Below are 13,781 nucleotides of genomic sequence, written 5' to 3'. Positions count from 1 at the left end.
TAATTTACAGGAGTTTACAGAAAAAGCTGTGACTAAATGAGATTTCTGTGCCCATAAGACACCCCAGATTTTTTTTGGGGGGGTGAGGGGTGGGAGTAGGTTACTGGGCCAAGGTCTTTTCCCCTAGAGAACCAAAAAAAGCCAAAGCTTTCACATGGAAGGTAGAAGTTTAGTAGTAACTGCTGTCCTAAAGCAGGACACAGCTACATCAGCTACATCTTCTGTGTGTTGAATTCCATCTTTTTAAGGTAGCCCAATCCTTTGAGATGGGCAATAGTACGTTACCATTTTAGGGAGAATGTCTCTGAACCTGCATGTTGGTCAGCTCCTACGAGGGCTGCTTTCCAGCAGCGTGGACAGAGCAGCCCTGAAACAGTGACAGAAGGAAGAGTGTCTCACAGCAAGGCTTAGAAACAGTCAGACAAGCATGTGCTGGGTATGAGATGGGGATGGCTGAACTTGCCCTGAGATGCATAGATTGACTATGAGATTTTGTGGGGCCCTTTCCAAGGCCTGTGTGCAAGAACAAACTCATCCCAGGCACATGCACCTTCCTGAAGCCATAACCACCTCATTTGCCTTGCCAAGCCTGGGGGACACGTGGCCTTTGAAAGGAGCAGGAACTTCTGCCAGCCATCATGCCAGAGGCCGACTCCTCTCACCGCTACAGGGCGAGTTACAGAACTGAAGACTCTTCAGCTGCCTAAATAGATTTGCAGTCCTCCTCTGCAAGAAATTCAACCAGCAAATGCCAGGCTATACCTGGCGAGTAATGGAAATGATGGCACCTACCAAAGCCTCTGTAACAGTCAGAGCAGGGATGGACAATAGGTTTATTGTCTCTCAGGATATTAAAATAAACCCCTTCATTTATTTGCTAGTAAATTGAAAGCCAGAGCTGCAAGCCGCTTATCCTGAAACACCTGCACGGACAGCTCGGGTGGACTCTTCTTCTGCACAGTCCCTCATACACGGAAAGGCATCTGGGGCAAGTCCTGCCCCAGGGCAGAGCTTCCAGCAACCACTGGGTCTGCTGACCTCCCACTCAGTGGGATGCAGTAAACGCTGCTCGTTACTGCAGAGGAAGGAACAACTCCTAGTTCCACCTCTTTGGAGTGTGTTGGCTGTGCAGGATACAGAGGCATTAAGCTACCATTGAACTATAATGAAGTGAACCCAGGTCTCCAGAGAAGGAGCCGCATCAGCTCAGGCTCAGAGTGGGCGGCCAAGCTGCAGAAAGGAGTGGGACAAAAGTCATAATATAATTTGCAAGAACAGGTCTCATCTTTTTCTTTTGTGTTTATGGGAGCAAAGCGCATCTGCAAGTCTAAGTACTACAAGGGAAACAGAGCTGTTAGCAAGGAGCCCTGAGGCACTGCTATTTTCTCTCTGCAATTGTTTCAAGAGCTGTAGAGCTTGAGGATCAGATGTTCTGTAGTGTCAGTATCTTCTCAGCTCTGCTCCCCGCAGTGCAGCAGGCCAGAGCTTGCATGGTGCACAGCAACATTAACCTGGGGCCAACAGAAAAGGGCTGGGCTGCATGGCTTCTGCTTGCCCTGCCCAAGGCACGTGTGTTTTTGCCCCTTTTCTTTTGCAGAGATGGTTCCTAGAAAAATGTCCTCTCTCTTGCACTAACAATGGATCAATTTGACCTTCCTTTCTTCCTTGCAAATCTTTTGACCTGTGTGGCAAAGTCTGTTTTGTATGAAGAAGTTCCAGTCATACAACCATTTGTACCGCCTCTTTGTGCTTGTGTTGCTAATAAATGTTTCCATTGGGCATGGACAGCACTGAGTTGTTCTGTTACCAGCATAGACAATTCTCTTTTGCTGCTTGGGCTCAGGAGAGATTTACAATGCAGCAGCAGAACTGCAATAGCTGGAAGCCCAGCTGCCAGAGGAGTTCAGCCAGGCCTCTCAGGCAAACAAAGTGCTTCACACAATTGATGGGGCTCTTAAATCCCAGCAGGAGATGATGAGAGAAAGTATTTCTGGGGAGAACGCCTGCCCTACCAAGAGCAAACAAGATGCTAAGCAGAGCCACAGCAGGCACCCACTGCGGGAAGGCTCCCCACAGTCCTACCCAGCTTGACGGCACAAGCAGCAGGAGAGCTCGTATTCTAAGCAGTGCTTCATGGGCCAGATTGTGCAAACCAGGACTGAAAATCCTGGCATTTCTACGTTGTATTGCCCATAAGCATCCTGCTTCCCAAAGCAGAGAAAGGGCAGCAGGCTGGGTTCAGGCTGGAAGACTGAATCAAAACTTCCATAACGAGACTTCAGGAAATTTGCTCTACTCAGCCCTGCTCTACTGTGGTCCTTCTTGGTGTCAGTTCCACTCGTTGTGAAGCGTGAAACTAAACCAGGGAGCAACAGGGTTAGGGAGAAAACACCTCAGACCATGGTGCAACCTAAGTGTTCACCCATGGGCAGACACGCCTGCTCCTTCCCAGCTCAGCTGGGTTGCCAGGGCTCCCGGGAGGGAGACAAGGACAGTAGCTGCTGCTACTTCACCTGAAATTCTTGGGGAGAGAGGGGAGAGAATTATCACTTGTTCTCGTCATCAGAGCAGCAGCTCTAGGTTTTGGGGGAACAAATACCTAGAAATAGCAGGAAAGCAATGTACCGAGACCTACGAGATCTCATTTTCATGAGGAAAGTAGAGCAAGACTGGTAAGAGCACTATGTTATGTAGTAGAGGCCCTCTTGGACTGCGGGCTTTACATCCCAGCATCAAAACAGCTGGCAGAATTTCCCAAGGCTACAGGCCCAGAGGCAGTTCCTTGCTTTAGCCCTCCAAGAGATGCTGCCAACTCCCCAAAGCCGGCAGAGTTCAAGCACTGCAGCCCTCATCTCCATCTGCAGCTCTGTTCTGCAGAGCACGGCACAGCAACTGTGAACACACTGCAATATCCTCAAGCGTTCTCACCTGCTAAAGAGAGATCACTGAATTATTTATATTTGCCCTGACTTGGATCCAGCCTTCCCAGGCTATCGTGCGGGTGAAAGGAGAGCTCCGTCCATCGTGCTTGTTCAACAGGACATCCCATAAATGACAGAAGGAGGTGATGGTGGCAACGCAGCAGGTGACCATGCTGCTCCTGTCCCAATAACTGATGACAGGCATGCCTGAGGCTGAGGTGGGGATGGGCTGAACACCTGCTGCATGTGGCAGAGCTCCTGGCTTTGCAGGCCAGGGCCTCCTCCATCCTCTGCATTTGAGCAGGGGGAGCATCAGCACTGGCCAAACCGTTGTGTAGGATTCAAAAGAGCGATGGAACTTTCCACAGCCAGAGGGAAGCATGACATTCCCACTGCTTTTTATGAAACGGACGAGCTATCACTGCAGCAGAGATCCACAGTTAAGACAAATTCCTTTTATTGCCCAGTTTACAGTTACTTTGCTAAGCCACAACCACCTCTGGGGTCTCTCTGCCCAAGGGGATGAAGGCAAGCAATGCTTCTTGAGAACAGCTGGGCTTCCTTGGAGCTTGGATAGCCCTTGGCAAGTCAGCAGCGCGAGCTGTGGTTCTCACACGTGTTCCCAAGATGCTCAGAACAGAGGGCAGCTTGTGAGCAACTCAGCTTGGCTGGAGGGGAGCACCACAACAAACGCAAACAATTCCTGCCTCTGCTGAAGCAGCTCATCTGTGCAGGACAGAAGTGGGAAGCCCTTTCCTGATGCCCAATTCAAGGTCTCAACCTGCAACTCCTGTGCTATGAGCCCACTAGGAACTCTGACGTTATCACCATAGCACCTCTAAGAACAGGCCAAAAGCAGCACTAAGCTTGGATCTACTCTCCCTGTGTCCTCAGAGCTCATCTACAGTCGCCCCAAAAAGGACTTTGGATAGTCAGGAATATGGAAATAGGCAATGGAAGGCCAACGAGCAGAACTCCGGACTCCTGCTGTCCTCGTAGCTTCCTCAGCTACACACATCCACTTGGCACCATGCCTCAACAGGCAAGCACTCCCTGAAGCCACGAAAGGTTTTAAGGGGCAATGGATGTTAGTGTGGTGGGCAGAAGAATCTATGGCAGGTCTTGGCACTGTGTGGGGCTGATCAGCTGGTGTTTCTCAGGAAAATACAGAGTTTTGTGAATCAAATCTTTGACAGAAGAAACGTCACTTCTTTCTAGAAAAAGAAGAGAGAAAGATGATTGGTAGAGATCCTCATCAGGTAGTAGATTAGTCTCCTTGATGAGAAGTATGTGAAATTCTAGTTCCCAGGATGCTGCCTGCCAAGAGCCATTTCTCACTTTTATTTTTCCTGCCCAACCCTCTCCCTTTCTGCACTTACCCACACCCAGCTGCTGCAGGAGCTCTCCAAACTCTGGGTCGCTCTCCAGGATTTTCAGCAGGTTGGTGGACTCCATTCTCTCCAGCTGCACATCCCAATAGATGTAGATCTTCTGACTGAAGCTGACATAAACGAGGCATGGGCTGTTGCTTCCTCCTTTGCATGCGTAGAGGCCTAAAGCAAGCAAAAGGATGGAGCTGCTGAACCAAGAGTGAAATTAAATAGGCAGCTTTGCATGCTGTGCTACTAAAGCTGCTGCCTTCTTGGGAGCAGCCAGGCTGAGTAGCAGAGACAGGAACTTGACTATGGAAGGCTCTCTGAGATAAGGCAGGAGATGCCTACAAGTCAGACAGGCCAGTGTCTCTGGAATGGCGGGATGAATGCATGGAGCCTGGGAATTTGCATGCTGCTTTTCACAGGTTTGAGAGCAAACCCAAAGGTCTCCATATATAGGGCTCCATATGTCTACTGGCATCAGCTTAGTAGTTTGCAAACTTGAAAAGCAGCAGTAAAGACAAAAAATGACCTGAATGCTCCCCAACGGGACAGAAGAAAACTAACCAACCAACCAACCCCTATTCTCCATGACAGACACCACACAGCATCACCCTCTTTCCCCACTCCTGTTCCCAGAGGCTACCAGAGGAAAGACTATCTTGGAGCACTGCAGCATACAGGAGAACCCCAGCACAACTATTCCCCCTGCAGGCACTCCAGGGGTCTCAGGTCTCCCAGGGAAGAACATTAGCTTGGAGGGAGAAGTGCTGTGAGGGGAGAGGTGCTGTGCAGCCCCGCTGCCCACCTGCACAGAAGGCGCTGACGTTCTCATCCGCCTGGAACCTGGCCACGGTCCGGTTGTGGTCGATGATGTAGGTCTGGCCGTCCCACGCACAGGCGACCACCTCCTCGCACCCGTTGCCCTGCAGGAGCCGTAAGAGCCCCCATTAGCACCCGCTCCTGCTGCTCCCAGGGGCACACGGGAGCCCTTCCTGCTTGGAGGGAGGAACCTCTGTTCTGGCACACTGCTCTAGGACGTGCTCAGTGCGGATAAAGGCATCGGTATGTTTGTGTGATAGGCTGGGACGCGAGACCACAAGTAGGCAAGGACAGTAGAAAACATGGGGGAACAGAATCCCAAATCCAACTGTTCCATCCCACAGAGGATATGGAACTCTGGGTCTAACACTGGTTGCTGCCAAATGCATTAAAAAATATAAGTTTCCCAGCAAATGGGTGGAATATACTCTGTCCTCCCCCAGCACCCTGAATCTTCTCTCCCCTAAAGCCACACGTATGTCGTATGAGCTGTATGAAGTTTTCCTTGTTTTACTTTTCTCCCTTAACTTTATTAAGCAGCCTAAGAGAAAATGGACTTGTGATAGAGGGAAGAAAGAAAAAAAAAAGGAAAAGAAAGATAAATAAATAAATAAAAACAAGACAGCAATGCCCAAACCATGTCTTCTAGGAAATGTGCTGATGTAGAAAAGCTTGTGTCACTTCCCCTCCTTGCCTTCTTTCTGAAAGTCTAGATGGTTTCTGGCCCAAGATTCTCCCTGAAAGGATACTAAAATTCAACAGAGCTCAGAAACAGAACATTAACTGAAGCAGGCATCTTGTATAGCTTCGTGCCATCTCTCTCTTCCCTATCCTAGTACTCATGGATCCTAAGAGCTTGTAGACAACCAGGTATAACAGCACTGAGCAAAACCACCAGGCCAAACAGACAACACAGCCCAACCTCTTGCAGGTGGATGGACTGATGTGACAGGACTGCAACCTGAGGAAACGCCCTGGGATAGTAAGAGCTCCACTGATGCCATCCTGGGACAATCCCAGCAGACTTTAGCTGAGACTTCCTCAGGCGCTCCTACGTTCACGTGCAATCCCAAAATCTCCAAAGAGATTTTGCTCCTCCACCCCATTAACATGAGACACTCACAGTAACATCCAGCTTTTCCAGAGCAAACAACTGGTGATCGACCTGCACCGACCAGAGAAGTTTATCCGCCCCCTCCATGAGTTTCAGAGTCCCTGAAGGAGGGGAAAAAAACTGTCTTAAAAACATTAAGAAGGAGCAAGATATCCCCTAGCACTGGGCCCTGAAAATTCCCTCTGTTCTCAAGGTCTTCAGATGTAGTGAATCCCGTAGTCCAAGCTGTGGCTGACAGCATTTTCTTGACAGTAGGAGCCAGAGACTGAGAAGAAAAACTGCGGAGGCCACTGCTAGTTAGACTGCACTCCAAGGCAGGAAGCAGCCTGCCCCAAATGGGCTCCCAGAATACAGTACAGCAGCAGATCTCCCATCAGACAGCACTCAAAGCAGAAGCTCCTTGCCACGTCCCCCTGGTCATACAGGGGTGGCTACAGCTATACTGGACACTTCCCTCCTGCTCCCTCCTACCCACTCTGCCCACACGACCAGCCAGAGAGACAGGCCTTGGCTGCCCCACAGGGCTCTCCCCCAGCACAGCAGACGGACTTACCATCTAGAGTACAGAGGGCAAAGAGGCCCGAGCCACTGTTTGCACTGGAGCAGCCTGCAAATGCAGAAGAGAATTACATGAGCTGATGCCTTCTCTAGGAGTCTTGTCCCCCCCCTCTCCTGGGGAAGTAAGCTGACCCCTTCCCCCTTGTTCTCTGCCCAGTTCTGACGCTTCCTAACAGAGAACTGCCCAGTCTTACAGGTAACCCTACTTCCTGAGGGTTTTTATCTGTGATTCTCAAAACACAAGAACTTTTCGTTAGGCCTCTCTGGTTCTACTGGCTGCTCCTAGGAACCTCTCTGCCATAGAAGCACCTGCTGTAGGGCCCTGGTGGTTCTGGTTTTAGTGGACTTCATTACATCCCCTCTAGTCCCCAGAAATGCACCGGCAGGAGCATCATGAGGGACACAGCAGAGAACAGCTGAAGCCAAACAGAGCTTTACAACTTTACCCTGAGCATCTTCCAAAGATGGCAGTGGAGCCTTCAGCCATCTGAGGAAGGAACAAGGGAATGAGGACAGACTCCATCAAGGGGGACCAAGTATTAGTCACGTTAGCACACAAGCCCCTCCATGACAAATCCTAAACGAGTGTGTGTAAAAAGGCTCCAAGATCCACACTACCAGCTCTACTACTGTAACTAGAGCAGAACTGTGCAGAAGCTGCAGTCTCCTCGTAGTGAACTTTGCACAGATGCTACACAGGCCTTGCTTGCTGAACAGACTGGACACCTGCTTTCATGTTCATCTGCCTACTCGCCCCTGGCTTTCCTGGGCCATGCCCCTTTGGCCATGAACCTCCTGTAGACAGTGTCCTTTCCAAAGCCTGTACACCACACGCTTGTGTGCAGAACAGCACTGGCTTGGGTGACTAGTTAAACGTAACAAGAACACTCCCTTGGACCCAGGTTACTCCAGCCCTCCTGCACACTCCTCCCTAGCAAGCAGACAGAAAGGACATACAAGGTTAGGTTTGGGAAGCATGCTGCACTTGGCAGGAGGAGCACTGCAGCTATGTTCCCCCACAGCTCCAAATAATTCCCTTTGTGACACTGTGACAGAACCGACCCAGGGAGGGACAGGAGGGTCCCCACAGTCTGTAGGAATGCAGCAAACCTGTCAGTGATGGGACAATACAGCAGAGCTGAAGGCCAAGGGGCTTCCTCCCCAGAGGGACACAGTTCTTCAAACCTGCTTCAGCTGCCCACGACCAGCTCGAGGCTACTACACCCTGTACCCTCCCGTGACAGGATCTACCCTATTTCTGCTGGTCATCTTTACAAAAACTGTCAGCTGCTTTTGTGCCTCACTGACATTCCTCCAGCGAGGCCGTGATTAAAGAGATGTGCAGTGCCCTCTTTATAGCCTGGGCACAATAGCACTCCAGCTGTTCCACTGCTGGTGGTCCAGCACAAGAGGCTCTTCCCACCCTTCCCTCACCCTTTCTTCCATGGCCCTCCATTGTTTTGTTAGCTCTCCTGATTAGGTATGACATTTTGCATGCAGTGACATAATTAATTTCATGCCGTGATGCCCATGATGTTCTAGTGGCAACTGAGATGCAGAAAACCACAGGCTGAGCAAGAGCCATGGGGAGGCACCGGGGAGGACAAGATACTGTGCGTGCCGTGGGGCAGGGCTGGGTCTGGAGGGCTGCCCATCTCCCCCAGCTCCAGCTCGAGAGCAGAGCCTAAACCCTCCTCAGACAGTGCTGCAGAATTAACCCTCCAACAGGGTAAGTGCAGCTGGACCCCAGCCAGCTGCAGACAGGGAATGAAGGCGGCCTGCACTGGGAATCTGCTGCCCCTCTGCATTAACCCCACACGCTCCAGGGAGGAGTGAGGGCCCTACATTCTCCGTAACTGCCAGGACAGGGTGCAGATGGTGACACTAGGCACAAGTCAGAGCACAAAGCGGTTGCTCTAGGGAAGTGTTGGCAGTACATAAGAAATGTCTGAATAACAACCTGAGTGTGCAAGGGCCAACAGGAGGAAGCAGCTGTGCAGAGTTTAGGCACAACACCTGAGCAGAATACACTGGCTGGAGAGAGCACACACTGAAACAGAGGGGCAGCCCCACAGGGATTGGGATTACATGGGTAAGGACAAAGCAGGACACAGCTCTCAGACCAGGCATCAGGAACCAAGCATGGCGAAGCACAAAAACAAGTGTGAAGATGGGGCTTGTGCAGAGGAGATCTCTGCATCTCAGGAGTAAAAAACAGGGCCCAGGCTGTAGCCACACAAAGGTCAAGGCTGCTGGTGGGAGCAGCAGGAGAAAACTCCTCTGCAGTGGGGGCTGCAGAGGGGCTGCTACGCTGGGGGAAGGCTAAGAGCAACCTCCGTCCTTGTGTCTGCCTCCCTGGGTTGTTAATTTCCTACCACAGGAAATCCAGTTTGAGGCTGGACGCACTGGCAAGCTCTGCTAGGCACAGCTGCTAGGTCCGAGCCCAAGGCTCCCCACCTCTCACCTCTGCCAATGCTACCGATCAGGTGAGTGGAAACGTTCTTGTTGTGGATCCGACCAGACGTCTGGTGGAGAACAACATCTCGCACGGGAGCCTCCCTGGGGAGCAGAGAGACGGGCATCACACCAGGGGCCGGCCCAGAGCCTCCCAAGGCCACGGGTGCCTGGAGCCTGCGCACAGTGAGCCTGGCTAGCGAGGGGGACTCGCCAGCGAAGGCTCACAGAGGAGATACTTCTGGCTGAGGGATTGCTTGCTGATAGAAACTAGGGAGAAAAAGGCATCTCCCTGAGCATGAAAGGAACTTGCTGAGGTTTCAAAAACAAAGCAGTGATTTTAGGTATGAGAAAGCTTAAAAGTTCAAAAATCAGGCAGTGAAAAAAATATTTATTCCAACTAAGGGAAGAAGAGTGATTCTTACCATGACTTTTATGGAATCCTGGCTGCCTTTCACTCAGGAAAAACATGTGACTGGAGTAGGACAGGTTCATGTGCCTGGGTCCAGGCTAAATGAGTACTGGGTCTAGTAATGTCTCTAACAAACCAAGATTTGCCCCAGGACCCTGCCATAGCCTCCAGCTCTTTGCCACACAGCTCAGAGCAAAGCTGCTGCCCACTGATAAATCCCCTCCTACTTCAGTTTCCTGGGGCAGCCTTAAGGTCTCCCAGAAGATCTCAACAAGGACAATAACCTCCTTTCTCATCCTACTTGGCTTTTCATTTACAGCACTTGCCAGGGGGCTCATTAGGAAAACCTCCAACTACCACATCTGCAAAAAAACAGGGAACCCACAGTGTTTTCCCAGGGCTTCTGACTCACTGGTCTTAGTCCAGCTGAGAGTCACCAGTCACCACTTTGGCAGGTCCCCGTGTTACCTGCTCCTCTTCCTCTGGAGATACAAGCTGCTCTCGGTCCTGCCTTAGCCCTGGATATTGCCTTGCCTTGGCAAACTGGTCCTACCACTTTCCTCACGCAACCCAGAGAGTAAAGAGCAAGAGGCAGGGAAAGCTGCATGCGTCCGTGATGAACGTATCCAAAGGAGTCCACAGGGTGCAGGTGACCTGAACGGACTGGGACAAGTCACAGACTCCCAGCAGCAGAGCAAGACCTTGAATGTGAACTGCAGCCCCCACTCTGCCCAGCCCCTTGACGTGATGGTGTTTCCTTGTGAGAGGCCTGCAGAGTAGAATCTCCCTGCAAACCCTTGGAGAAATGCAGCTCACCTGCCTGGGGCAGAGCTGTCCCTTCCCTCTGGCGTGGGCTGCTGCTCCGAGTCCCAGGTGCACAGCAGAACAGCATAACCACAGCCAGGCTGAGAAACCATCAGCTCGGGGGAGCCGTCAGGGCCCGGGTTCACAGACAAGCTGTCCACCTGTAACAGCCCAGGAAAAACACCGAGTCAAATGGAGAACTTCACACACCTCCAAGGACTCCACTGTTGTAGAGTATCAAAATTTAGAGGTGACAGATTTTCTGCTAGAAATCATCAGCAGGAGAGGAACAAACTTACCCAGACAGGCAAAATACCTAAATTACAGTAAAAGGATCTTCTCCTACCAAAAGTCACCTAAGAACAACCCAGGGGAAAAAGGCTCTCAAGAGTCCTGTGAGAGCTGATGACTGTTTCCCCGGCCACCCCAACCAGCTGCTCTGCATACACAGGACAACTGCTGGGAAAATTTCCTTTCAAGCCAACCCCTCTCCAAACAAAAAAATAAATTCTTTGCTCACAGGACTGAGATTTTATACCCCTTAAGTTGAGAAACCCCATGAACACTGTACTTGGCTTGTTCTGCTCCAAGTATTCTGTTTCCTACCTGACCTTCCAGAAGCCATTTCTTCAGCAGGAGCAGCTGTCCTGAGACGTGGTCGGGGCTGTCAGACAAGTCCTCCCAGCGGAAGGCCCGCACCACCCTGTCAGTGTAACCCACCACCAACTCGCACTTCCCGTCTCCATCTGCAGGAGACAGGGAGAGATGGATGAGAAAAGCTCTCAGGTTTTCGCAGGCCCACACTCCCAACATTCAGAAACCACAGCGTGAGGTGTCTACGAGATGGCATCTCAGAGGAACCCAGTTCTGCAGGATGAGCCTTGAAGTTCTCACTCCTCTCCCTCAAGTACTTGGCTACATTTGCTAGAGCGACTGCTTCTCCAGCAGGTCACCTCCTTCTGCACCCTGACACCCTCCCTGTGACCTCCTCTGTCCTCCCCTGCCACCTTGCACCCACAAACTGCCTCCCCCTGCACTCCCACCCGTGCTGTGGTGCTCACCAATGTCACTGATCAGCATGACCTTGGTGTTGGCAGGAATGTGCTGCTTGAACACGGGCTTCTGCTCCTCTGCTGCTGCCACCAATTCGTGGTGGCCGGAGGCATCTGGGTGTTTTGCAGCTGGAGAACTCAGGTCAAAAAGATGAAACCAGCCCTCGGCACTCACGGCCACCACAAGGTTCTGGGGGGGAAGGGAAACATCTTCTGATTATTCCTTTTAGAAGCCGTCCCCCCCGCAAGATAACGGAAGAAGTGAGGGTGTATTCCTCAAGATCAAGATGTGCTACGGAGGAAAGGGTGAAGATTCCAGCCAGTATGCAAACTGCTCGCAGCCTGCAGTTCTTGTTCATCCCTCTCTGCAGGCTGACCCTGCACGTGCAGTCCCCACACAATGTATGGCTTTCTCAAGCCTCGTTTCCACTCCACTGCTGTCTGGAGCAGAGAGAGCAACAGTATAACCGGTGGGGCGCCTAAACTTGGCAACTTTGGACCCAATAGCCCTACTATTAATCCCAGAAATAACCATCAAAAAAAAGTCACATTAGACACACCAAATTTGCTTGAGAGTCTGGACTTTCTGTGTCTCAGTTCTGCTTCGTTGACCTTAAATGCATAGAGCCAAATGGCAGAAGGGTCCACAACAGAGCAGCTCAAAATCCACTGGGGAACATAAGAACCCCCAAAGCACCGAAGCCTTCCAGGGCTCAGGCAGGCAGGCCTGGTGACCAGTAAGGGCCTTTTTTGCATACGTCTCTCACTTGCCTCTCCATACGTCTCACCTTGCCTTTATTGCATACGTCTCCCACTCCAACACATGTGAGCTGCAGGGAGGGAAAAAAAAGGAAGCTTTAATAGTCTAACAGTCAACGAGGGCAGGCTGCACACAAATCAAAAGGCACAGCCCATTTTAACACTTTGCCTGTAACTGACCATTCCTTGGCAGGATCGCACAGTCCAGGGTTTGCTGTCATCATTCTTGTACACGTAGAGCTTCCCATTGGTGTCCCCCACCACTAGCTCGTTCAGCTGGACGAGAGAACAGGGTTTGTAAGAAGAAAGGTACGGAGCAACATAACATTCCTAGCTTGGCAGGAATTGCAAGATTCCCATCTAAAATCATGCTGTGGCAAGCAGCAGCAAAGTGAAACAAATACAAAGAGCTATGAATCAACAGAGAATATACAGAAAAAAAGAACCCCACCAACATGATTTTATTGTAATAGTTTAAAAAGGTAGGAGACTCTTAGAGCCCCTCGCAACAAATCCATATTATGCAGTTCTTAAGCCAGTGTTTCCGAGCTCTATCACCAATCACTAAATGTTCTGCTCTGATAACCCCATCACTACCCCACCTTCCACTCTCCACAGAATCCTTCAGGTTGGAAGGGACCTCTGGAGATCCCCCAGCCCAGCCCCTTACCCAAGCAGGGGCACTTGGGGCACACGGCACAGGGAGCGTCCGAGTGGCATTTGAAGCTCTCTAGGGCAGGAGACTTCAGCCTGGATTGATCTGTCTCGATTCTTCCGAGGACACCGATGGCGACGAGGCCAACGCGACCACAGCGTGGGGAGCGGCGGGGGCGCTCCCAGCCAGGCTCACACCACTTTGCTGTCTCGCTCACAGCGTGGCTGAGATCTTGCACAGCCGTGGCCTATTCTGGAAAGAGGGCTGCTGGAAAGGCAGCATCTCGCCCAGCTTACCAGCCTTCTGCAGCTTCTCCATCCTCCACACCGTGTCTCTGCACATGCAAATTTTGCACAGGTCCTTGCATACGTTCCCCCAACCGTTACGCTAATCCTAACGGGAAGAACTGCTTTCCTGCCCAGCGTGCTGCTGGCCGCTGCAGTTTTCAGGATTGCTGGTGTGGGAACTTGCCTTTTGAGGCAAAGGGAGGGCGTCATGACCTGCTGGAGTCACCGCCAAACCAAGGCCCCCAGGGGTGCAGCCTGGCGGGCTCAGGGGCCCGGCGCTGGTCCCCGCAGCCGCCTCGCTGTGTCCAGCCCCGGCCCCACATCCCCTCCCGCGCTGGGACTCCCTTTGGAAGCAAAAGCTCCCACCGCGGCAGGGCTGCCCGGCCCGTTAACGCGCCGGCTGCCTCCCCCTCTCCGGCTCTGCACTCCCGGGACCGGCCTGGCCGCCGTCCCACGCAGCGCCCGCCCGCACCGTGTCGTTGTCGGCGTCCCCGAGGCAGATGGCGTGCGGGAAGAGGCTGCCGCCGAACTCGAGCGCCACGCACTGCACGTAGCTGACGGAGCGCATGG

General features: G+C 51.9%; 1 protein-coding gene across 1 annotated transcript; it reads right to left on the bottom strand.

The window, feature by feature from the left end:
- Window positions 1–1,898: 1,898 nt before the first annotated feature.
- ITFG2 (integrin alpha FG-GAP repeat containing 2) lies at window positions 1,899–13,779 on the bottom strand. Its single transcript, XM_026046954.1, has 12 exons — window positions 13,684–13,779; window positions 12,450–12,545; window positions 12,299–12,340; window positions 11,520–11,700; window positions 11,065–11,204; window positions 10,471–10,619; window positions 9,253–9,347; window positions 6,784–6,837; window positions 6,240–6,331; window positions 5,103–5,220; window positions 4,301–4,474; window positions 1,899–4,135 (listed from the first exon to the last, which is right to left on the bottom strand). Exons 1-12 carry the CDS (start codon window positions 13,777–13,779, stop codon window positions 4,032–4,034), a joined length of 1,341 nt encoding a protein of 446 aa, XP_025902739.1. The 3' UTR covers window positions 1,899–4,031.
- Between the last annotated feature and the right edge of the window lie 2 nt (window positions 13,780–13,781).

This window comes from Nothoprocta perdicaria, unplaced genomic scaffold (genome assembly GCF_003342845.1).
Source record: "Nothoprocta perdicaria isolate Ctin4 unplaced genomic scaffold, notPer1 scaffold_464, whole genome shotgun sequence".
Taxonomy (NCBI): Eukaryota; Metazoa; Chordata; class Aves; order Tinamiformes; family Tinamidae; genus Nothoprocta; species Nothoprocta perdicaria.
The sequence above is the reverse complement of the archived record's forward strand: the minus strand, read 5'-3'. Positions and strand labels throughout refer to the sequence as shown.